This window comes from Lynx canadensis, chromosome E1, assembly GCF_007474595.2.
Source record: "Lynx canadensis isolate LIC74 chromosome E1, mLynCan4.pri.v2, whole genome shotgun sequence".
NCBI lineage: Eukaryota > Metazoa > Chordata > Mammalia > Carnivora > Felidae > Lynx > Lynx canadensis.
Window position 1 is genome coordinate 44,607,594 of NC_044316.2, and position 23,683 is coordinate 44,631,276.

Consider the following 23,683-nt stretch of genomic DNA (forward strand, 5'->3'; position numbering starts at 1 on the left):
TCAGTAAACAGGAGGAGGAGGAGGAAAGGAGGCATACGGGGATGTAGAAGAAGCGGCTGTGGGGCGATGTCTTTGCAGAGCTCCAGGGCCAGCTCCCTTGCTAGACAACGTGGCCGTTGCTTTCGTTTCCATCCCCCAGCTCGGAATCTGGAAAGTAAGAAGGCATCTCAGGCTGTGGAGCCACAGTGGACAGCGAGCTCTGTCAACCAGGGTGTGGCTGGGCTTCCCCTCCTGCCCCCACCCCAGCACCTGTGCCCGGGCATTCGAGAGCTTGCGCGCGTGCGCGCACACACACACACACATACACACACACACACACACACACACACACACACACTCTCGCTGCAGTACACACACACACACACACACACTCTCGCTGCAGTGCCGACAACAGCATGGATAAGGGCCCACTGTCCGGGGAATCCTCCAATGCCCCTCGGGGCTTCCAGCCAGGCCAGGGCAGAGGGGACTGTAAGCCCCTCCACAAAAGCACCTTAGTCCACATCCTCGCCTGACCTGGTGTGGCAGATGTTTGCAGGGTGAATCCCCAGAGGAGCCTTGCTGCCTCTCAGGGCAATGCCTCCACATAAACCTCTACTTCCTTGCTGGGTGGGGGAATGGGGAGAGGGTTGAGCTAGGTCTTTAAGAAATCTTTCAGAGATCAAATGGCTGGAGGTAGAGGGTCCTGCGATGGGAAGACAGGGAGCAAAGAGGCAGTGGGGTGGCAGTGGGGGCCCCGGGGAAGAGGGGGAGTATGGGAGAGTTGTCTTTATTCTTGGGGGAACTCTTGTTCTCAGAATACTTTTCCCATTGGCATCAGGAGTGCTCCCTGACTTATCTGGAAACCACTGAAGAAGGGCAGGGAGCAGGATTAATTGACATCCTGGACCCTCTCTGCCTCTGCCCGTGCTACAAGGAAGCTCCAGCCCCACGAGCTGCCCCTGTGCCCTGGCCTATCCTATTCTTTCCCCCAAAGCTAGTTGCCTAGACTTGCGTCTATGGGGGTGAGGTGGTCTGGCCCAGCCTTTGGCCTGAAGACCCTCAAGGCTGCACCTGTCCACATCTGTACAGCTGGCTACAGGAGGCATTGTTCCCCTCCCAGGCCTTGGACTTGGCTGTGGTGACAGTCATTTGTGTCAGTCATTTGTGAAGTGCCTGTTGGGGGGGGCTGGGTCACAGAGCCATATGGCAAGTGGTGGAACTTGGGCACACCCACCCAGGAACTCTCCAAAGCTGCTTTTACCTCAGTGCTGCCGGTGGCATTTGTGTGCTCCAGATCCAGGGGAGGGGGGAACCCAGTGAGAGGCCTGGCATGGGCACCACGGAGCCCCAAAGAGGTTGGCGTCTCCTTGTGCCACCTGATGGGCCCCGATGTTTCGTCTTTTTCCTCCCTTTTTACCTGAACTGAGCTAGGGCAGCTGTGACTCAGCTCTGGCAACCCAACTTAAAAAAGTGCTGCCGACCAGGTGAGCCATGCCAGGCTTCTGGGGAGCAAAGGAGAGTGTGGCCGGAGGAGGAGGACCGGAGGTATGTGCGTCTATCTGCCTCTGGCTGCCCCGGCTTGTCTGGGTCTTGATTGTGGCCCCGGCCGGAAGCTAGGCAAGCGCGGCACCTGAGCAGCGTGCCAAGATAGCCCCTCTGTGCAGGGCCCTCCTCCACCCGGGCTGTATCCCCAGTGTCTGGGATGGTGCAGGGAGAGAAGGCCTAGACCCGCGTTTCCAGGGGAGCATTGGCTGCCCCGCGTTGGGGCAGATCCTACAGCTAGTCCCAGCTTCCTGAAGAGGGGAGGGCAAGTGACGATCAGCGGGACCATCTGCCTCTGAGCGACGCAGGGGGGCAGCAGCGCAGCGCCAGGCACTTGCAGGGAGGGCTCCCGCAGGTCTCGGCGGAGACTTTTTTTTTTTTTTTTTTTTTTTTTAAGCAGAGCCCCAGGGATGCTCTTCCCCTGCTCTCCAGAGAGGGCAGGCTCCCCTGCGGCCCGGGCGAGGAGGCCCCCAGACCCCCGGGGAAAGGCTGCGTCCCCGGGACCGCAGGGCGACAGCGACCCGCGCTGGGCACTAGGGGTCGCCCCCGCCCAGCCCAGCCCAGCCATCGCGCGCGGGCCGCGGGTTTCCCGGGACCGGTTAGAGCCTCCGGGGCGGGGGCGCTGGGAGGGGCACCTCCGCCGCCCTGCCCGGAGCCGCGGCCTCCCCCCCGCCTCCTCCCCGGCCGGAGCGCGGGCCCAGGCGCCCGAGGTCTGCTCCCGGCCGCGCCCTTTCGGAGCAGGGGCTCTCGCCGAAGGCTGCCGCTGGGACCTGCGAGCGAGGCGCAGAGGCGCTTTCCCCGAGACACAAAGGTCTTTTCTAGATCTCCACGCTCCCTTCCCGGCTGCCGCAGGGGGAGCAGCGGCTCCGGGTGGGCCCAGGCGGCAGGGCCGGGAGGCGGGGCCCCGAGCGGCCCCGGGACCTGGCGAGGGCGCCAGGGGACGCGGGGGGGACACCGTGGCGCGCTCTGGGCTCCTTTTGTGAACGGAGGGAAGCGTCTCCTCCCCGCGTCCCTGAGAACGGTCAGCCCGGGTTCTCAGCGCTGCGTGCCCCGAATAATAAATTGGGTTCTCTGGGGTCGGAATCCGGGCCCCACCCTGTGGGGCTTTGAGCTGGTCGGGGTTCCCCAAAGCATCGCCGCGATCGGCTGCGTCGGGATCCCCGGGGGTCCACCCCACCGTCTGAATCCGAACCCCTGGGAGGGGCCCAGGAACCTGCCCTTTTGGTAAATCGCCCAGGTGATTCCGGTGGCGAGGCCAGTGTGGGAATCGTCGTTCTAAACCTTCCACCTGCCTTAGGGCGGGCGATTGTAAAAATTCTCCCCTGAACTTCTGGAGATGGGATTGTCACACCCGCCTCAGTCCACGGTAACGTTCATTTTCCCTGCTGATGGAGGAATCCTTCCTGAGTCTGGCTGTAAACCCTCCTGCTTTAATTAAGCACATTTTCTTCCGTGTGGTGGGTTTTTTTTTTTTTTTCCTTTTCTTTTTTTTAATGGGATAACGAACCTGTTGGAAGACAGCTGTGCTGCCTCCTTTGTGGGACCTTTCTCGGGGGACCTGCTTTCCTCGTTCAGCCTCCGTATCCGGCTGAGCCGCCTGACTGGACCGCGTGGTGAGAGGATCCAGGACAGCCACTAGCCCGTGAATGAACGTGGTCCCTTCCCGTGATGGCTAAACAGCTCCCTTCCAGGGTTTAGAAGATAACCCAGGAGGCTCCCCAAGTACCGGATGCTGGAAAATCCCAGCAAAGGCGAAGGGAAAAAAGCCTGCAGCCAGCCCTCCTCAGCCCGCCTGACCATACCATCTTCCCTTTGGCTGGCCCTTGTCCTTGATTTCAGGATGAGTTAAAATTCTTATCTGCTGTGCCTCCAGCCTACTCGGACTCGCTTTCCTGACTGCTGCAGCTAGACTTTCCCAGGCTTGGTGGGGTTATTTTTGCCTCTGGGTGGTGGTCATTACTTCCTTCCACAGTATGAGGTTCAACACAGCCACGGGGGAAAAAGAGTAAGTTAGCAAAAACACCCTCAAGATGGCAGGACTGACCCCCAAACCTACTTTCATTTTCTTCCGGTCTGGGTTGTGGGTAATTTCTTGACAACTATGAGAAAGAAGACAATGAAAAATGAATTTTTTTTTTTCTCCAAAGCAATTGTGAACAGATGTGTAATTCCCCGGTCTCAGGAATGTCCTAGGACTCCCTTACATCACCTTAAAGGGGCAGAGGTGCCAAGGGCAGTGTTGATATTCACCTGCAGGGCTTAGCCTCTCCTAAAGACACCGGCGGCCACGACCCAGGTCACCTTTGCTGGTTCAGGGCTTCTAAATTTGGCCATGTGTGCGCAACTTGCTTCCTTTCAGCAATTGATCTGAGTAGCAGAATCCCATTCTGGATGGCCCGAATCATCTACAAGCCAGTGGGGGTGAAGGCCGTGCTAATTGGCCACTTGCCTCACCACTGGCTTTTAAACAATCGGTTGTATTCTCTGCCCGGCAGGAAGCAGCAGGCCCATCAAGGCTCTGGGCTCCCTCTTTGTTCTGACTTTATGGCATTTTATGCCACAATGAGAAACACTGTGTACTCCGTGGGAGCCCATTGTGCCAGGCTGCAAGGATGTGGCTCCTGTGCGGAAGGGCTGGTGGTCTTCCCCCCAGCAGAAGAGGGGCTTTGTGACAGGCTGGAGGACAAAACGAGGGGTGCCAGACGCTGTTCCTAGGGCAACTGCTGGCCATTGCGGAGGCAGCGTTGGCGCCTGGGTCCCTGTCACCCGCAGACTAGGGGGAGGGCAGGAGAAGGATGGACTCTGTCCTAAGTAGCAGTCCTGGGGACGGGGTAAATTATACGCCAGGACTGAGCTATCCGAAGCTCCCATGCCCTCCTGCTGAGCCGGCCACATCCCGGCCTAGACTCAGAGCCAGGTGACCGCATCTATATTAACCAGGCCTCATTCCTCAAGGAAATGCCTTCTGGGTGAGCGGGGAAGTTTCCCCAAATGAGGGCCAAGCCTGGGCCTCAAATATTTTGGGTAGACTTGGTCCTTTGAGGCAAGAGTTTTGGGTTTTCTACGAACAGTGTGAATGGGAGGACCTGGAGAAAGTCCCTGTGGTCTCACACGTGAATGGGCCAGTGGGGTTTCAGAGCTCCTTCAAGACCCTGCCCGCCTCCCAGGCCAGCAGCTGCGTTCCCTGCCCCTCCTCCCAGTTTCACACAGGTGGAAGTTGCCCTACAGGTGAAATGTTAATACAGCACACCCGGGGCAGGAAACCAGGGCGGGTGCGGGTGCTCACTCCAGGAGGACGCAGGCACTGTCATGATCCCTGAAAGGCCCAGGGTCCCTTCTGCTCTTTGCCTTTTAACTCATGGACCGAGATTCTTTCTATGGTTTGACGTAGTCCATGGAGGTTGGCACTTTGGGGCATCGGGGAGCTGCCTTGGGCAAGCAGGGAGAGGGATTCAGGGTACAGGTACATTTCATCGAGGAAATGGAGAGCATGATACTGACAAAACCTATGGCTAGGAGAGAGCCCAGGACAGGGGACTTTGTGGGTACTGGCTCTGAATAATGGAGTACCCCACATGGGCACTGAGAGGGAGGGAGGTGAGGGAAGGTGAGTCCATTTAGCTTCCCCACAGAGGACAGCCCTGTGTCCCCATCAGCTTAACAGGCAGCTGGTGGGGTCCTGTGTTCTCTGGAGATGCTTCCACCGTGAGCATTTGGAGAAAAGGCCAGTTTCCTGCTGGGCCCTTGCAGAGAGTAACAGTCAGTGTTTCCTTCAGCCTGGACCTCACTCTGTGCCCTTTCCGTCTTCAGTGCTCCCACCTGGGCCCCCTTAACCCATCCCACTGCAGCAGCAGCTGCCCGCCCTCCACGCCCTCCACGTAGCTGCTGCAGTTTTCGCTCAAAAATGCAAATCTCCTGGCCCGCCAGCCTCGGGCTAGAAACCCTCCCAGAGCTGCACACAAACCCTCCAGCCCCTGCTCCCTGCCTCCGCCTCCACACTCACTTCCTGCCAGCTCCAGCCGCGCTCCTCTCCTCGACTCTCTCAAACATACAAGTCTTCCTCATTTCTCTGAGCCTCTGCCTTTCCTTCTGCATGGAATGCCCTTTCCCTCACCACCATCCCTTGTCCAGCTGCTAAACTCCCCAAGATTTGGTTGGGACATCACCTCCTGAGCTGATCAGGTCGGGGGGGGGGGGCAAGCATGGAAGCAGCCTTGGCACGAGGCTTCTCAAGCAGTGGGAAGGCCCATGCCAGAGGGTACAACCCAACCGGATTAAAAGCAAGTCCTCTTGGAACGTTAGTTTGTGTCTCTGAAGACCCTGCCTGGACAGTTGGTCCTGGAGAAGGAGTGGTAGGAAGGGGTGAGAAGGGTGGTTCCTCCCGGGACCTAACTGCTCTGGGCGCTTCTGCATCTGGCTCCTTCTTCCATCGTAAAGCACATTTCTTGATACTCTTGGTTACATGCTTATCTCTCTTCAGACTCGGAGCCCCTTTTAGGCAAGGAGTTTGTATTCCCAGAATTTAGTTTAGAACCTGGCACGTAGTAGGCATACAGAAATTCTTTGAATAAATATATACCTTGAACTTGAGAGGGTTCCTTTACCTAGAATACTGTTCACGCTCCACAAATTTGTGCTACTACTTTCTCCAAAACATAACTCAAAACTCACTTCCTAGAGAATAGGCTTTGGTTTATTAGTTCGTTGATTTGAGCATCAAAGTTTACGGAGCACCTACTATGCGGCAGGCATTTTCAAGGCACTGGAGGTTTGTGGGGCACAAAGAGAGATAAAAATTCCACGACCGAGCTGCCAGTGACCGCCACCCTCCCCCCACCCCCGCCCCCCCAGGAGACCATGTCCTCATTTGCAGTCATTTAGCATTTTGGTAATCACTCAATGCCCCTGGTGTCCACAGTGCCTGGGACATGATCATCAAATATGATTGGTTCACTGTATGCCCAGATCATCAGACAGGTGTAGAAGGCCCGGCTTTGCCTTCAAGTAACACAACCTCATGAGGGAGACAAATGGTTTGTTTATGGGATCACTGGAAACCCCAGAAGTCCCAGCCAGGGAAGATCTTGTTAATTCACAGCCTCTAGAAATTCACTGGATCCACTGGTACTCTTGACCAAGTGCTACTTTCCAGTTATTTCCAGTCTTTATAAATATGTGAGTCTCATCTTCCAGCTTGGTCAGAATGGGACAACATGGCATCATGTCAGGTGCCCACTTCCCCTGATTCCCATCTCGGCACCCGAAACAAGCCAGGGCATGGATGAAAGAGTGAGTGTTCAAGAGTGGGCAAGGATTCATCGCTGGGTGTCTTAATGAGACACCACCAAGGAGTCAGACATGAATGGGTGCTCCAGTTCTGATAGGTAAAGGACAGAAGGGTTTTTTCCCCAACATAGGGCCTTTTTTTTTTCTTTTTTTTTTTGCTACATGTTACCCTCAGATTCTTAGTATATTCTACGAGAAGATCCCGAGACTCAAATCCAGGAGAGTGTGAATTTGACAAAAGTCATTTGTTTTCTTCCTTCCATCTGGGTCCCTCTTAACTGGCTATTTGTACTGGTTATCGTGTGGTGGTTTTAGTGCGTGAGATCTATTTCAGGGTTTCCCAAATTAAATGTAAGCCTAAGAGTGTTGCCCTGTCCATTCTGCTTCCTTCTTCCTTCCCAGCAAACTGGGTTCCCAGATTGCTCCTGCTGTCACTCCTTCTCTAGGATAGTTTTACCAGAAAGTTCTGCGGACTCAATGCTTTAAGGACTTGGTTTTCACCCACGGGGTTGTACTGTACGTTGTCCTCTCGTGTTTGTCCTGCAGTCCTGGAGGCTAGCATTGCTTACATTAGCCTGTTGACGTTTTAGCCATCTGTAACCTATATCAAACACTGGGTGCTTTGAAGTTCAATGTGCAATAAAAAGTTCATTAAAAAAGATGTGGAATCATGAAAATAAGGTTACAGAAATGTTAACAAAGGATCGTTTCCTGCTTCCTGTATTTTTGTTTTAAATGTATTTCTCTGAGGAATTTATGTCACCATTAAAACTACGGAAGAGTTAAAGGAAGGACAGGCCTGGGTCAAAAAGAGGGTGAGATTCCTGAGGAGATATCTTGGCCAAGACCCAGCCTGTTTTCTTAATTGAGAGCTTGAGGTCTAAGGGGAGAATTTATGCCAGAAAAAAAAAGGAGGGACAAATCTAGAATTCTTATGACTGATGGTTTGAACCCAGCATCACTAATAGGGATGGCTCAGAAGCCTGCTGTCATTGCAAGGTCTGGGCTATGTCAGGGACCCTCAGAATCACTGGGTTCCAGCCTCCAGGCAGGTGCCTCTTACCCACTTGAGGAAGAAGAGGAGAGAGACATGAAGAGAGACAGAAAGTGGGGGACAGAGAAGAGAAAGTCAAGAGAAAGATGCATAGGGAAAGGGTGGCAGAGTGTCACCAAAACTGCCTTGTGACACCACTGGTGGCTTGCCCGTCGCCCACACTGCCTTGCTTGCCAGTCACGACCTCCTGATAGGAGCAGAGGTCAAGTTTCAGGCCCCGAGGGGCATTGAACGCTTAAAGCAGACCAGTCCCTGGCATGACCTTAAGGTAAGCGAGGTACCCGTGTGTGGCTACGGAGTACGCTTTCCTGGTCTGGCCACAGACAGGCATTTAGCCAAGAGGGAAGTCCCTTGGGGCTCTGCGTTCTGACTGGACAGTGACCAAATGTACATTTTGCTGGACTTTGCTAAGTCCAGGCTCCAATTAGTAGCGGGGCCAGGCTTCTCCCTCCAAACTGTGTGGCCTCATAGAGGGCTCCTGGTTCTCCTATTAAACGAAGGGCGGCCCCAGATGACTATTCCCTGTGAACACATTGTCCCCTCTCTAATGACAAATGGGACACTGTCGGCACCTTTATTTCCTGGCCTCACACATGCAGAGACACTGGAATAACACACTCTGGGAGCCGAGGCAAAAGAAACAGTTCTCCTTGGGGGGAAGGCCCCTGTTTTTTACGGACCCTCCGAGCTTGGGCCATGGGCACGCCTCACAGCCTTGCTGGCCTCTACTTGGGGGAGCAAATATCTCTAGAGACTCACTTGCTTATATGACCAAGAGTGACCATTTAATTGCTATTTATGTTCAATAGGAAGCAATCATGTGATTATCCCTTACTTTTCAGCCAGAAGGCCCACTGTGCATACACTTAGCAACCACTACATCTTAGTCCTAATGATGGCAGTGCCATATCCTACCAAGTGACCGTGAAGGCCTCAACAGATTGCACATGTATTAACCAGCGCTGCAAGGTTTGGGGGACTGCTGCCGACGGCCCGGGTCGGAGCCACACTCACCCTCTCTCTGATGACTCGGTTGTAGTTGCGTCTCATGAGTTCTGCAAACCTCTGCTCATAGAGGTGAAGCAGGAGCGCCAGGTACAAGCCTGAGTTCATCAGCTCATTTTGTGCCTAAATATGGAAAAGAGACTCCTAAGTGCATCTATAAACTATTCACGGTCTACATCACAGGGCAGAGGGTAGTAAGGACACCGGGTGACGAGAAGTGGGACAAGACCCCAAACCCCAAGGCAAGGCCTGCCTTTGGGGATCAGAGAACAGAGCAAGAGAGGGGGGATCCTTTACTGCTCTCTCAGGGCAGAGGCTGGAAATTCTTTACTGCTTAGTGGAGGATGCCCTGAAAAAGCCCCGTGTTCCAGGCTCAACCCCATGCCTTGAACGTTTATTGAGCAGTTACACGTCAAAGCCTCGAGCTGGGTGTTGTGGGGAATATGAGGTCCTGCTGGGAGCCCATCGTCTGGTGTGGGACAGCCTCGTTCAGAGATGGTCCTAGTACCAGCTGCAAGTGTCACATGCTACACTGGAGATGCACGGGAAGAGAGACCAGTTTACTAAGACATGGGGAAGGCCCCTTGGACGGTCCCGAATGGATGGGAGCACCTTGGGTGGGCTCTGAGGGTCGGTGAGGGCCTTTCAGACAGAGGAATGGAATGCCAGCAAAGGCACAGGGGCGGAGAGAGCAGAGCACGTGTTGGGTAACATTCCCTACGCACTGGTGTGGCTGGAGTGTATGGGGAAGGTGTTTGTCTTGGACTGAAAAACTCATTGGGCATGGGCTGGCGAGATGGGAAGGTGGGAGGGTATCAGGCCGAACCAAGAGTTTGGATGTCCTGCTGTGTGTGTATACCTAGCTACCTGAGCGGAGGAGTAAATACAATGAGATGTGCATCTTAGGAAGGAAAAGTTTTCTGTGGGAGAATGTGGAGTACAGATGCCACGGGCATTTTGTTTTTCTAGATCCCTTGTTTGTCCAGAGAAAAGGCCCCAGGTCTTAGTTCTGTGTGTTTCTCTCTGTATAATTGGGCTTAATGATGGTCTCACCTAAAGCCCCCAGCCCTGGCTGGTTCATTAACTCCCAGAGGGCAAGCTGAGCATGTGCCCAGTAGAGTTCCAGATGGGCTGCGAACCTCAGGGCCTTGGCTCACCTCTTCCTCATTCCATCGGTGGGCTTGGTTTGTTCTTCTGTTTTGAGTGCCCCCCGCCCCCCCTTCCCCTCCCCCCCACCCTCCCCCACTCCTTTCACAGGACTTCCTTCGCAATGTCTCCTGCTTGTAGAAGCCTTCCTGACGAACCTCATTTTGCTTTTCCTCAGCGGTGGGTTGTGTTCTATTTTTCTCACGGGTGCTGGGAACATAGGGAGGTACACAGGGAGGGTCCTGCTGTCTGGCTGAGGACAGCTCCTCTGTCCTCAGTGCCTTTGGTGGTCTATGCCACAAGACCTGTGGACCCTTCCTGGACCTTCAATAAATTAGGGGCATTAGAAACGACTCCTCCCCCTCCGCTTTGTTTCCCTGCCTGGCCTCCCATCAGATCCCCATGGGTGGGGGATGGGGAAAGGCCAGACCAAGCTCGGGAAGCCTCTGGGAGACTAAAATCCCTAGCAGAGGACATGGCCCTCTGCATCACCCTGGGGAAAGGTCAGAAGTGTGACTGTTTCCCTAGGATAACTGAAGCTCAGACCTGACGCGGCGACCACCTCAGTGCTTTTCCCTTCCTTCCGGGCCTATCTCCCTGTTCCCATTGCATCAAGGGGAGCTCAGGAAGAACAAAACAGCTGCCAGAAGAGGTGCCCAGGTTGAGCAAGGATCGGTGCACTCTTCCTTCTGGATCAGGTCCAACTCTGGATCTTGACCACTGGCCCCAAGGTCACGGCTCAAGGCCCTTCCGCTCTCCTACGGACCTGTCTTTAAAGGCTCTAGTCAGCTGTCCTTAGCAGTTAGCCTCCTATTTTTAGCCTTTGGTCGTGTTTTCTGTGCTCTCCTGACCTTGGCCTAGAGCGGGCAGAGAGGAAGTTGCTTGTTTTCACTTTTTTCCTAATTGCCTCCTCCCACCTGCCTCCTTGTCGGCTGTCTCGCAAGCCACCGCCTCTGGGAAGCCTTCCTAACCCACACCCTTCGGCTCCTCCCTGCACACCGAGCCTTCTCCCTTGCTTGCTTCTATCGCTGGCTGGCGGTGGCCTCCCGCGAGCTGCTGCTGGTTTTCTCTCCAGCACCCTCTTCGCCAGTAAGCCTTTGTGCTGAGAGACACTCCGATGCATAATGGCAAATCAATCAGCTAGAAAATGGCTTGGAACGATCAGGTTTGTCAAAGCATTCAGGGAAATCATTTACTTTTTATGACTCAATAAGGCCCGGAGGCATGCAGATGGGGAAAATATCCACTAATGTTTTCTGCAGATAATTTGAAAAGTCACTTCTAGCAGATTGTGTCTCTTCTCTGGCCTGTGGGAGGGAACCTGTCACGTGGCGCCATAAATCTCACTGGCCGGGGCCCCTTGATGTGCGCCCTTTGCAGAGCTGGTGATGCACCACAGAGGGGCTGGGCTGACCAATCAGAGCATGCGTTTGCTAGTGAACTCAGTCATCTCAGGCTCCGAGCCACAAGTGGGAGGGACTTGTTATCACAGAGAGTTCCAGGGCATTTGTTCGGCAAGGGCAAAATGAGCTAGGTTTTGGAGCGTTATTTTTGTAGCTCTCCTGACCCTCCCTCCCTGAACCATTCTGGTGGGGCATTGACACCCATGTGCAGTGTCGGCAGTGGGTGGGTGGGGGGCAGGGAGGCTCGAAAGAGAGGAGGCTCATGAAGCCATGGACAGGAGCCCCGAAGCACTCAGGCTGCCTGCCAGATGTTTTTCTTTCTTTTCTCCCACCTCCCTCCCACCCCTTCATTTTGTTAATATTCATTTGGGCCAAGAGATTGGCTACCTATGGAAATTCTCCATATAATCCACTCAAAGACGCAGACAGCCTGGCTGAATGTCCTATCAAATCTTCAGATGTGTTCAAGAGATGCTCCTAGGTGTGAGGGTGATTAGGTGGCTGCGTGTGTCCAAGGACATCTGTCCGTGGCCGCGATGGAGCAAAGCCAGGCCTGTGCTTCAGAGCAATGACAGCCAGAGGCCCGCTGAGACCCTCCTGTGCAGCCGGGCAAAGAAGACAGCAGCACATCTCCATCACGCAGTGGGCGTGGGCCCCCAGAGCGGGCAGCCTGGGGCCATCGAGTGCTAAGACTTTGGGCGGAGTTTTAACTGGGCCTGACCCAAGTGACTCCAGTTATAAAAAGGGGAGAAATAACCTCTATCCTGCCTGTTTCCCCAAGGTGTTTTTGGCAAAATGAGCTAATACAAGTGGACGTGGTATTTTGCAAAATAAAAATATCCTATGAGAGGCAGAGAGGAAAGATAGGACTCAGGGCAAGGACCACATGTGCCTGTTTGATCCTGTGCTCGTGCCTAGCCCTGGATATTTGGTGTGTGCTCAGTAAATATATGTACAGATGAAAGAATGACAAAAATGTATGATTTTGGACCAGACAGTGGCCCATTTAGCCGTGTCTTTTGACCCTAGTCACTCCCAACTTGAATGTGCATCAGAATTACTGAAAGGGCCTTTTAAAACATAGCTGCTGGGGGTCACCTGGGTGGCTCAGTTGGTTAAGCATCTGACTCTTGATTTCAGCTCAGGTCCAGATGTCATCGTTCGTCGGATTGAGCCCAAGCCTAGCATCAGGCTCCGTGCTGATAGCATGGAGCCTGCTTGGGATTCTGTCTCCCTCTTTCTCTGCCCCTCCCCTGCCTCTGCTCATATGCAGTACACATGCTCTCTCACTCTCTCTCTCAAAATAAATAAACTTAAAAAAAAAAAAAGCAGTTGCTGGGCACCACCTCTCCCCCTCCCCCAGATTCTGATTCAGTGGGTCTGGTGGGTAGAGCCAAAGAATGTGTATTTCTTTTCTCTCTTTTTTTTTTTAAATGTTTATTTATTTTTGAGACAGAGGGAGATAGAGCATGAGCTGAGGAGGGTAGAGAGAGAGAGAGGAGACTCAGAATCGGAAGCAGGCTCCAGGCTTTGGGCTGTCAGCACCGAGCCCGACGTGGGGCTTGAACTCATGAGCTGTGAGATCATGACCTGAGCCGACGTCGGATGCTCAACCAACTGAGCCACCCAGGTGCCCCAAGAATGTGTATTTCTAACAAGTTCCTAATTGATGCTGATGCTACTGGGGATCACCCGTCTTGGAGAACCACTGCTCTAAGCTATGCATCAACAATGTGGTCTGGGGATGTGCTCTGGTGGGAAGGAAGGAAGGAAGGGAAGGGAAGGGAAGTAGGGAGGGCGGAAGGAAGGGAAAGAAAGAAAGGGAACGAAGGAGAGGAAGGATGGGCAGACAGACAGGAACTTCTCCAGTTGGAGACAGTACTCTCCATTTTGCCTCGGTGACCACCTCCCTTTATTATAATGACGCCTGCAGGATTCCGACCGTTTAATATGGGCCTGGCCTCTATGGCGTCTGAGCGTACAATCTGTGATCTAAACTGTGCTTCAGCCTGCTTTCTCCTGGCCCGTCTTGGAGTTTGGAATGTTAGTTCGAGCTCTATCTGGGGGGTTCTTCCTTGCACCCCAACACTGAGTGCCCCAGCCAGAGCCAGATCTCAGGCCTACTTCCCAGGTGAGAAACGTCACACAGGACTCCTCCTTCCCGGACAGCACCCACAGAGCGAATGGATGCTTCTTGGGCTTCCTTTTCAGGCATCCTTGAGTAAGGAGGATGGGAAGGTTGAGCTATGATTGGGCCACCAGGTGCCAGCGGCCCCAAAGTGCTGAGTCCAGGTCCTAGGGCCCCCGCAGTTGTTTCTGCTTCATGGGGCCACTCTGCACACAGCCTGTAGGAGCTCCTAATCCAGCCACTAGAAGCCAAGTAACAAGCCTTGATCTACGGGGCCTACAGGAACCACCCAGTGTCTGAGGGATGGGGCATAATCACATTTCAATGCCCTGTTAAAACCCATGGGCAACATTCACTCTACTCCTACTCAGGTGCATTGAAGCAAACCAGGAAAACACTGGTCTAAGCCCCTCCACACCCTCAAAGCCATTGACAATGCTGACTGGACACCCAGTGGGCATGACTGCGATCTGGGATCAGATCTTGTGTCAGGTGTCTTTCTTTGATGTCTCAGATTTTGCCTTCAAGGGCACGTGGATAGAGAGCCCACTGCTCTTTTTCCTTCCTGGTCTTAACTGTCTCTGCCTCAGGGAATCTTTCTCTGGTCCTGAGAACGGGTCAGACCTCTTTGTGGCTGTTCCCAAGCTGCCTGCGCATCCCTCGTTGTGATGCTCCCACACTAGGGTTACCCTCCCTATGCCCTTCCCGTTAGAAGGAAGTGACTGTGCTGGTCTTGGGCACCTCGGTGTCTCCAGCAGAGCATCTGATATACAATAGGCTCTCAATATGTGTTGTTGGGTTTTTTTGTTTTGTTTTTTTTTTAATTTTTTTTTAACGTTTATTTATTTTTGAGACAGAGAGAGACAGAGCATGAACGGGGGAGGGTCAGAGAGAGAGGGAGACACAGAATCTGAAACAGGCTCCAGGCTCTGAGCTGTCAGCACAGAGCCCGACGCGGGGCTCGAACTCACGGACCGTGAGATCATGACCTGAGCCGAAGTCAGCTGCTTAACCGACTGAGCCACCCAGGCGCCCCTCAATATGTGTTTTTTTTTTTTTTTTTAATTTTTTTTTTTCAACGTTTATTTATTTTTGGGACAGAGAGAGACAGCATGAACGGGGGAGGGGCAGAGAGAGAGGGAGACACAGAATCGGAAACAGGCTCCAGGCTCTGAGCTGAGCCATCAGCCCAGAGCCTGACGCGGGGCTCGAACTCACGGACCGCGAGATCGTGACCTGGCTGAAGTCGGACGCTTAACCGACTGCGCCACCCAGGCGCCCCCAATATGTGTTTTAAAAGTTAAACTTTTATGTTATGTGTATTTTGCCACACTTCAAAAAAAAAAAAAAAATTTGATACCTGGGCCCATCCCAGATCAATTAAATCAGAATCTCTGGGGCCCGGCCTAGACATGAATACTTTAATAGGAAAATAAAAAGGCATGCAGCTAAATGTTAATTATAGGGGATTTTTGTATGTTTGTGATTTTTATAATTGAAGAAAAGCAAAACAAAAACGAAAACAAAAACAAACCCAAAACGACCTAAAGAAAAAATGCATAAGATAATAAGTTAATTGTTAATTAGTGAGTTAGCAAGTTAGTTGAGGTCAAGTGAGACCCAGACTGGGCTGAAGTCAGTTCTAGGCTTCTTCTGGTTTTGATCTTTTCCTTGTATATGTCTGTTTTGGGGACCAGCTACCTCACGTCTCAACAAAGGAACTTGTTTGCCAGGAGTGAAGGGCACTGGGCATTGGCTAAGATGGCCAGAGGACCAAGGTTTGGGAGTCGGGAAAGGCCTGGACCTCAGGAGCCCGTGTAGACATAACAACTCCAAGGCCAGGCCAAGGGGCCTCCCCGGCTGGGGACGAGCCGAGAGCATATTATATCCTCCATATCTTTCTGTTCAACAATAGTTACTTCCGCCTTGGTCCACGGAGTTTCTGAACTTGTCTAAGTCATGCTTCCCTACTGTCTCAAGTTTAACTCAGACTTTTGGCAAACAGACTCCATTAAATCCACAAGGGTCCATCAGAGCAGTCAGAACCATTGCGAAAGGGTGAGCCCGCAACTGTTTTCCACCTGCAGGTGAATACTGCGCGTTGGTTCTTGGGACTGTTGTTCGCCCACCAGGGTGGGTCTGTCAGTCTAGTTTCCACCTGTGGTTATAATGAAGGGCATTTTCAAAAGGCTTTGATGGCCTGTCAGGTTCTTGCTGAAACTCATTTAAACTCTTTTCTGCTTCCATGTAGAGTAATCACTGTGTTAGGTATTTTCTGCTTTCCCCTCCAGATTCAGTTTCCACCCTGTGCTGTGACCTACACGCCGATCTCAATGGATTGCATTAACTAGACCCCCTTGTTCTCTGGCTTCCCGTTGGGTTTGGCCAATGGGAGTTCCTGGCAGGGGACCAGAGGGCGGGAGGAGAGGGAGGCCGGGTGGTTATTCTTCTTGTTCCCTCTCTGCTGGAGAGTGGTGTGGCAGTGGCTGCTTTCCGTTACTGAAGGTCACAAGCCATTGCCGACTCTCTCTCCTATACCTATGGGTCTCTTGATCCTGGTGGTTGCACCCTCCCCTTGTCACTTGAGGCCTGGGAATGGTCACAATGCCAGTCTCAGGATACTTCATCCTACCTTGTTGGTTTCTTTTCCTGCACATTTCTGCTCTTAGGTCAGCTCTCCTTACTCACCCCTGTTGAGGGTGCCTCGATCTCTTCCACCAAGATTCTGGCTAACACAGTTACTTCCACGGTTCTGGTTAGGACATGCTTGTAGATGCTTCTCTCCACTGGTAGGATGCAGTGAAGCCAAGGCTACGGGTATGACCCCTGCATGGGCTGGTCGGCTTTTTTCAGTGATGGACTCTAGCTTTGTCCTGGCATGCTTAGCTGCCTCCCTCGAGTCCAGAGAGGTTGGGCATCTCTGGGGCTATTACACGGTGGATCTCATTTCCTGAGCGCCTTCTCTGCACAGGTCCTGGATTAGGGGTTATCCTCAAGTCTTTTCCTACCTCCCATGCTGCGGGGTAGGAACTATCTCCTCCTTCCTACAGATGAGAGAACTGAGATCCAGAGAGCTTGTGTAGTTTCCCCAAGGTCACACAGCAACTTTGGGGAGGAGAATAGGAATTTAGGTTCACACCTTCATCAAAGCTGGTGTGCTCTTCGGTGGGGTAGGCTGCCTCTGGCTACGTGAGTGCAAACGTTGTACTACAACTTGAAAAGTCTGCTGTGAGTGAGTGAATTCTACAAATACCAATGGTAAACCAACAGCACACGGTGGTGGTAGCTGCTTTGCAGAGGGTGAACGATGCAGAAATACTTGGAACCAACAGGGGTCTTTACTAGACAAGGCAATCCCTTGGGCTGCACTGTGTGATGTCTGCAGACCATTCTGGTAGTATTCCACATAACCTGGCCTTGTCTGGACATGTCCTTCTCAGGAAGTCCCACAGGTTCCATTTCCGGAAATAATCCTCCAAGATGACCACGTGGAACCTTCTGCACCCTGGCTGGCATCCTGATGTCAGGTGCTCACGGGCCCTGGTTCCCTTCAATAGTGTGGTTCCAGAATCACTTCTGTTTCTCATCTCAGTGCCTGGGGTTTGTGACCGAGTGATTCAAGACCCTCAGGCCTCAGAAAGGATGGACTCAAAATACATTTATTTCTCAGGAAATTCTTTCTTCCTTTTTTCCAAGTTTTCCAAGAAACTTCTTGGTTGTGCTATTCAAATATTTCCTTCTTATCAATAGTTTGTCCTTCTGTCTCGAAGCCTTAGGGTTTTAAAAAAGGTAACTAAACAATTGCCTAGACTCAGATGCAGCATTTTGACTCAGCTGTGCTTTTTTCCAAAAAACAAACAAACAAACAAACAAACAAACAAAAAGATCTGGGCACAGGCTAATGATTTAAAAGTCAAAGGGACTCCTCTGAAGAATGACATTTTAGTTACTAACAATGATTTTATAGTTTTAAAGTAATGTGCTTTACAGTTACGGTTATTAATCCTTTTTTTTTCCTAATCATGTTAAATCATAATGGTAATGATGACTATTTTCATTTGATAAATACTTATTGACTGCTTATTACATGCAAGGCACCGTGTAGATAAACATCACCCGATGGAAATACAATGTGAGTCACAGATGCAACCCCGGTATGTAACTTGATTCTTCCCAGTAGCCACATTAAAGAAGTGAAAAGACACTGGTGAAATTAATTTTAATAGTATGTTTTATTTAGCCCCGTATATTCAAAATATTATTTCAACATATAATATAAAATTATTTATGTGATATTTTGCCTTTTTTAATACTGAGTCTTTGAAATTCAGTGTGCATTTGACACAGCACATCTTTCTTTTTAATTTTTTTTTTTAATTTTAGAGAGGGGTGGAACAAGGGAGGGGCAGAGGGAGAGAGAGAAAGAGAGAGAGAGAGAGAGAGACAATCTCAGGGAGGCTAGCGTGAAGCCCTACATAGAGCTCGATCTCATAACCCTGGGATCATGACCTGAGCCGAAATCAAGAGTCAGATCTCAACAGACTGAGCCACCCAGATGCCCCTCACGTAGCACATCTTGAGTGGCAGTAGCCACTTGTTCATTAGCCACATGTGGCTTGTGGCTGCCATATTGGACAGTGCAGTTCTAAAGAAAAGATCGTTTGCCTGAGAACTGAACAATTAACTATTATTCTGAGCACGGATCACCTTCCCACATAAGGTTACCTAGCTTTTTCTTTCTTTCTTTTTTTTTTTTTTAATTTTTAACATTTATTCATTTTTGGAAGGCAGAGAGAGACAGAGCGCAAACGGGGGAGGGGCAGAGAGAGAGGGAGACACAGAAACAGAAGCAGGCTCCAGGCTCCAGGCTCCGAGCTGTCAGCACAGAGCCCGATGCGGGGCTCGAACTCACGGACCGCGAGATCACGACCTTAGCCAAAGTCGGCCGCTTAACCGACTGAGCCACCCAGGTGCCCCACTAGCTTTTTCATAGTATTAGAATTGCAACCCAAATGCCCCAGGAGAATTAATTCACCGGGTGTTAAAAAGCACACACTAGGTGCTTACTACCTGTTAATAAACAGTAAAGCAGTTTCTTATTACCCTAGAGTTACTTGCTATGTAAATTAGGGACCATTTTTTCCAAGACCCTGATTTTTTTTTTCCTTGTCGCTATTAAATTTAAATTACTTCAGCAAATCGGGGCATGGAGCTTGCCAGAGTATTCCTGTTTCTGTGTCCAGTCGGCTACTCTGCCTTCCTACTTTTGCCCCTGACAACAGCGGGACCTCAACCCCAGGTGACCAAGACTTTCGAACCCTCCCGATGGCCTGATTTAGTAGCAGACCTTCTTGGAGACGCGAGCCGGGGTGGGGCGGGGGGGGGGGATATTCCCAGACTCACGCCATGCACAGGCCTAATACTGTCCCTTTATCAGGGAAAGCATGTCTTCCTACCATGCGCCGCCTCTAACTGACTTTGACCCGTGGAAGCAGATCGGCGTGAGCGTCTCTTACCCGGGATTGCTGGTGTTTGTGGTAGAAGTCGGTCACGTTAAAATCATCCAGATCGACCAGCAGGCCTTGCTTACACATTTCGCAGGTCTTCGCGGCACCTAGATCCGCTCCTGAAATTAAAGAATTCTTTGTTACATGTAGCCCTGGGTCTCTCTGTGCTGACATTTTGGGAGTGAACTTGTGTCTGTTATGAATTCTGAGTTTCAGTGACCTTTTTATTTTTATTTTTTTTATTAAAAAAAATTTTTTTTTTAACGTTTATTTATTTTTGACACAGAGAGAGACAGAGCATGAACGGGGGAGGGTCAGAGAGAGGGAGACACAGAATCTGAAACAGGCTCCAGGCTCTGAGCTGTCAGCACAGAGCCCGACGTGGGGCTCGAACTCACAGACCGCGAGATCATGACCTGAGCCGAAGTCGGCCACTTAACCGACTGAGCCACCCAGGCGCCCCTCAGTGACCTTTTTATTTTTTTATTTATTTATTTTTTTTTTTTTAAATTTTTTTTTCAACGTTTATTTATTTTTGGGACAGAGAGAGACAGAGCATGAACGGGGGAGGGGCAGAGAGAGAGGGAGACACAGAATCGGAAACAGGCTCCAGGCTCTGAGCCATCAGCCCAGAGCCCGACGCAGGGCTCGAACTCCCGGACCGCGAGATCGTGACCTGGCTGAAGTCGGACGCTTAACCGACTGCGCCACCCAGGCGCCCCGTCAGTGACCTTTTTAAAGCCAGCCATTGTCTGTAGAAAAGGACCTTGAATCTGAGATCTGGAAAATTTCCTTCGTAATCGTTTTCATTATTATGCATGCAAGCTTTGTATACGTGAAATTCTCGTGACTTTTAAATAATAGGCCTTGCTTTCTGTTTAAATATAAACACACTGCTTCATAAAATTGGAGTTGCTTCATGGAGGCAGAGAATCTGTAACATAGGTGTTTGCCAAAAGAGTGAAGATTGGCCTATGTTGTTGTTTTTGTTGTTGTTGTTGTTTTTCTGACAGACATAACCCAGGTCCAAGCAAATAAATGAGGACCACATTGATGGCAGAAGCTATTCTCAGTCTGTGGCTTAAAAATCTGCCTTTACTCTCACCCAGGTGACTTCCCTCCTGAGGGGGTGAGGGAGCCAGGGGCCATGTATGGCAACTAGCACAGCAGTATCTCTGGCCAGCCCCTGAGACTGAGCTCAGCCTCATCTGGGAAAAGAAACATGAGAAGCCTTCCTTTGTTGCTGTGGGGTTGTTGGTTTTTTTAATTTTTTTTTTTTTTTTTTTTTTTTTTTTTACCATGCATTCTAGATCAGCATTTTTTCTCCGCTTATCCTGGTCCCCAAAGCAAAAATGGAAGATGCAGAACTGTGCTGTGTTGAGGCAAACACCATGCCCAGCGTCTTTTCCCGGCACGTGGGTGCTGCAGTTTTGCTAATGATGTCCTGGTGTTTATTTTCATGCATTAGAAACTAGAGGCCTGGTTAGTTACCTGCATTTATTTGGGAAAGGTAGGGTTGGTGCCGTTTTATACCCCAGTTCTACTCTGCCTCAATGGGGACGTAAAGAAATAGTAAATGGTAGAGAACGTCAAAAGACAAGGATGAATGGTGATCCCGTGTCTGCATTTTGTTTGCTTGATTTTTTTTTTTTTTAGGGCCTCTCGGTAGTGCTTTAGGCTACTGAGTGTCCCATGTGCCTCTGATCTTGATGGCGCTCAACACACCCCTACTGATGCTGGCGTTTTACAAGCAGTTAGCAGTGCTTTCATTGCACATTTCATGAGTGATCTTTTCCTGTGCTAGATGTTTAATTGGCCCAAATTTGTAGTAAGATAAAACACTGCATGACAGGGTCATTAGCGGCCAAGATCCCCGTTTCCTCCCCGTCTGAAGGACTGAGTACCAAGCTCGCTACGTGGAGATGTGTTTAAGCAGCTTGGATGATGGACCCAGGTTTGTTTCCCTTGCTCGGGAAAATGCAGAAGGTGGACAGGGGATCAGGGAGGAGACGGGTAATGTGATCGGCCCACGGTTCCTGCCTCTTTCTCTGGAGGGGACGTGGCCACTCCCTATGGGGACAGGATAAAGCTCTTAGGTCTCCCAGGCTGCCTGAAAGAGTGATAACCAAGGAGGAAAACACGGAAGAGAAGAGAACTAGGATCCAGCTATGGGGTAAAAGGTTTTCAGGGAGTTGTGTCTGAAAGACATAGCAGCTATTTTGTAATGGGTTCTTTGCATTGCCGTTTCCTGTTTTGGGTTTTTTGTTTGTTTTTGTTTGTTAATTTTGTTTTGGTTTGTTTGTTTGTTTTTGGTTGTTGTTATTCAAGTTGCCCTTCTTCCTCAAACCATGTTATAAAGAAACCCCCTGTTTTCTGCCAAGAAAACCACAGCTGACCTCCCCATGTGGCCGTATTTAGGTTATAACCTCCCCAGGGAGTTGAGAAAGGGCTTCACATTCAGTTACAAGATCTGCAAAAGACAGAGCTGACAAAGCCAGCACGCGGAAATCTCTTTACCTAATACGGTTCTAGAAAATTAGATCAGCGCTCTTTCCCTGCCCCTACTGCCAAAACGCAGCTTTGCTCAGTTTCTTAGGTGACACCCTCCTTCCCCCGCAAATAAAAGGAAGCAGAACTGCTTTTGCCAGGTGTCTATTAGCAGGCATGGCTGCTGTGTGCTTTTGCTGAGGTGCAACCACTGACCTATTTCAGTTTCCTTCCTCCTGGGAGGGAATCTTAGCATCTCTGCTCGGGCTCAAGTGGGGTAGGATTTAATAGCATCTCCAAGATTCTTCTCTCAGACTTGGAAAACAAATTCATTTCCCTCCCATAATTTAAAGGCAGCATTTAGACCCGCTACCATCCATCAGTGCTGTGAGCAAGAGTCCTGGGGTCAGGGGCCATGGTTCTTCTGGCTACTGCTTAGGAGGAGAGGGGACAGTTGTCCAGGCTCGGAGTCCCGCACGGTGGTGTCTCATATTAATTATATGTTGGCTCACGTTTTCCGCTTCTCCTTCCCCACCCACCTGATGTTATTTTCACTTTCAGCCACTTTTTCAGGCACTCCTGATGAACAAACCGCAGGCTTCCCACACAGCCGCAAGGCTCCAGGAGGGGGTTGGTTGGGGAACCCCCGGCTATCTGACAGATGCGACACAAGTCTCCCTCCTCCTCTGAGTCCTCCTCCAGGAGACTAAATGGAAAACAAGCCCTGGTGAGCAGGGGTCTGCACAGTTGCAGTGTCTACAAACTACAAATACCACGTCCCAGGATGTTCAAGGGGGAGGCCCCCCCCAGGACTCCCCAGGCCCACCCCCTGCTCCCTCCCACCCTGCTGAAACTTCTTCCCGGTTACTGATAGCAGGTGCACAAAGTCTTGTGTCAGGCTCCTCTGCAGCTAGTGGTACGTGTGAGCTGACCAGGAGAACCAGCAGTGCCTCCATAAATCTAGAGGCGTGGGACAGGGCTACAGAGGAAAGTCATGGAAAGGGCTGGGCGCCCCTCCCCCTGTCGTGGCCACTGTGAGGGAGTTGGCGGTGTGGCTTGTTGTTGAGTACCTGGGATTTGCAGGCAGGGGGCCTGGGTTTGAGGCTTGCCTCTGAAACGTGTGGGTTTGGTGACTCTGGACCAGTTCTCGAAGCTTCTCAGGTCTCTGTTTCCTCACATATAAAGCCATGTGGTGCCAATACCACCACTACTTATCTAACAGGGTCTTGGGCAGCCTGGATGCCATGATGGCGGTGTCACCGCTCTGCAAAGTGCATCGAGAGTCTGGCAAAGTATTTGCACACAGAGACCCCTCACTAGATGTCGTTTGGGATGATGATGAACCAATGAACCTGGATGTGAATTCACCAATAGCATAACACTTGCCAAGAAATTTTGCCAACATTCCAGAATGTAAGCTGCTGGGATCTGATAAAGATGGAATTAGTGAAAATGTAAGCAGATATGTTTGTGTCTAATCGATGGGGAGTGAAGACTAGCTGGTTGATGTTCATGTTGGGAGGCCCTTAGGAAGCTTAAGCCTTGTTCTTTAGAATCCTCATGGCCTGGGGACTGTTTGGTCAAGGAAAGGAAACTGGCCAGAGACTCAAATCAAAGGAGAGGAAGAAATGGGCATTGCTCTGGAGATAGAAGTGTGTGCTGAGTTTCTGAAGAGACCTTCCTCCCCAGGAAACAGAAGTCATGAAAAGGAACCGAATTATAGTTTTCTATTATGGGCACAAACAGAAGAGGAGATAAATCATATTTTTTAAAGACTCAGTATCTCTAAGATGTCAGTTCTCCCCAGAATAATCTACAGATTCAATGCAGTTTCAGTGAAAATCCCAACAAGCTGATTCTGAAACGTGTATAGCCCAGGACTCTTAAGGAACAAAGTGGGGAGGCCTACCAAAGGGCACCACTGACTACCAAAACTTATAAAAGCTACAGACATTAAGATGACGTCGTATTGGATTAGGGAAAAACAAAAAGGAACAGGCCAGAATAGAGAGCTCTGAAGCAGACTCGTACATTTATAGTTATAAGACAGAGGTGGCCCTTCAGTTGAGCAAGGAAAGATCTTGGGACAGTTGGGCATTCACAAAGCATACCTCACATCACATATTAAACATTACTTCACATT

The 23,683-nt window shown here is 50.9% G+C and overlaps 1 protein-coding gene across 1 annotated transcript in view; it reads right to left on the minus strand.

Annotated features, from left to right (window-relative positions):
- The window catches only part of MARCHF10 (membrane associated ring-CH-type finger 10), an 85,078-nt gene continuing 61,395 nt past the window's right edge, over positions 1-23,683 (minus strand). The window contains exons 7-10 of the mRNA XM_030296811.1: positions 22,080-22,246; positions 19,063-19,172; positions 8,879-8,992; positions 1-147 (exon numbers count right to left, since the gene is read on the minus strand). Coding sequence (XP_030152671.1) covers positions 1-147; positions 8,879-8,992; positions 19,063-19,172; positions 22,080-22,246 — 538 coding nt within the window. The remainder of the gene's footprint in view (positions 148-8,878; positions 8,993-19,062; positions 19,173-22,079; positions 22,247-23,683) is intronic.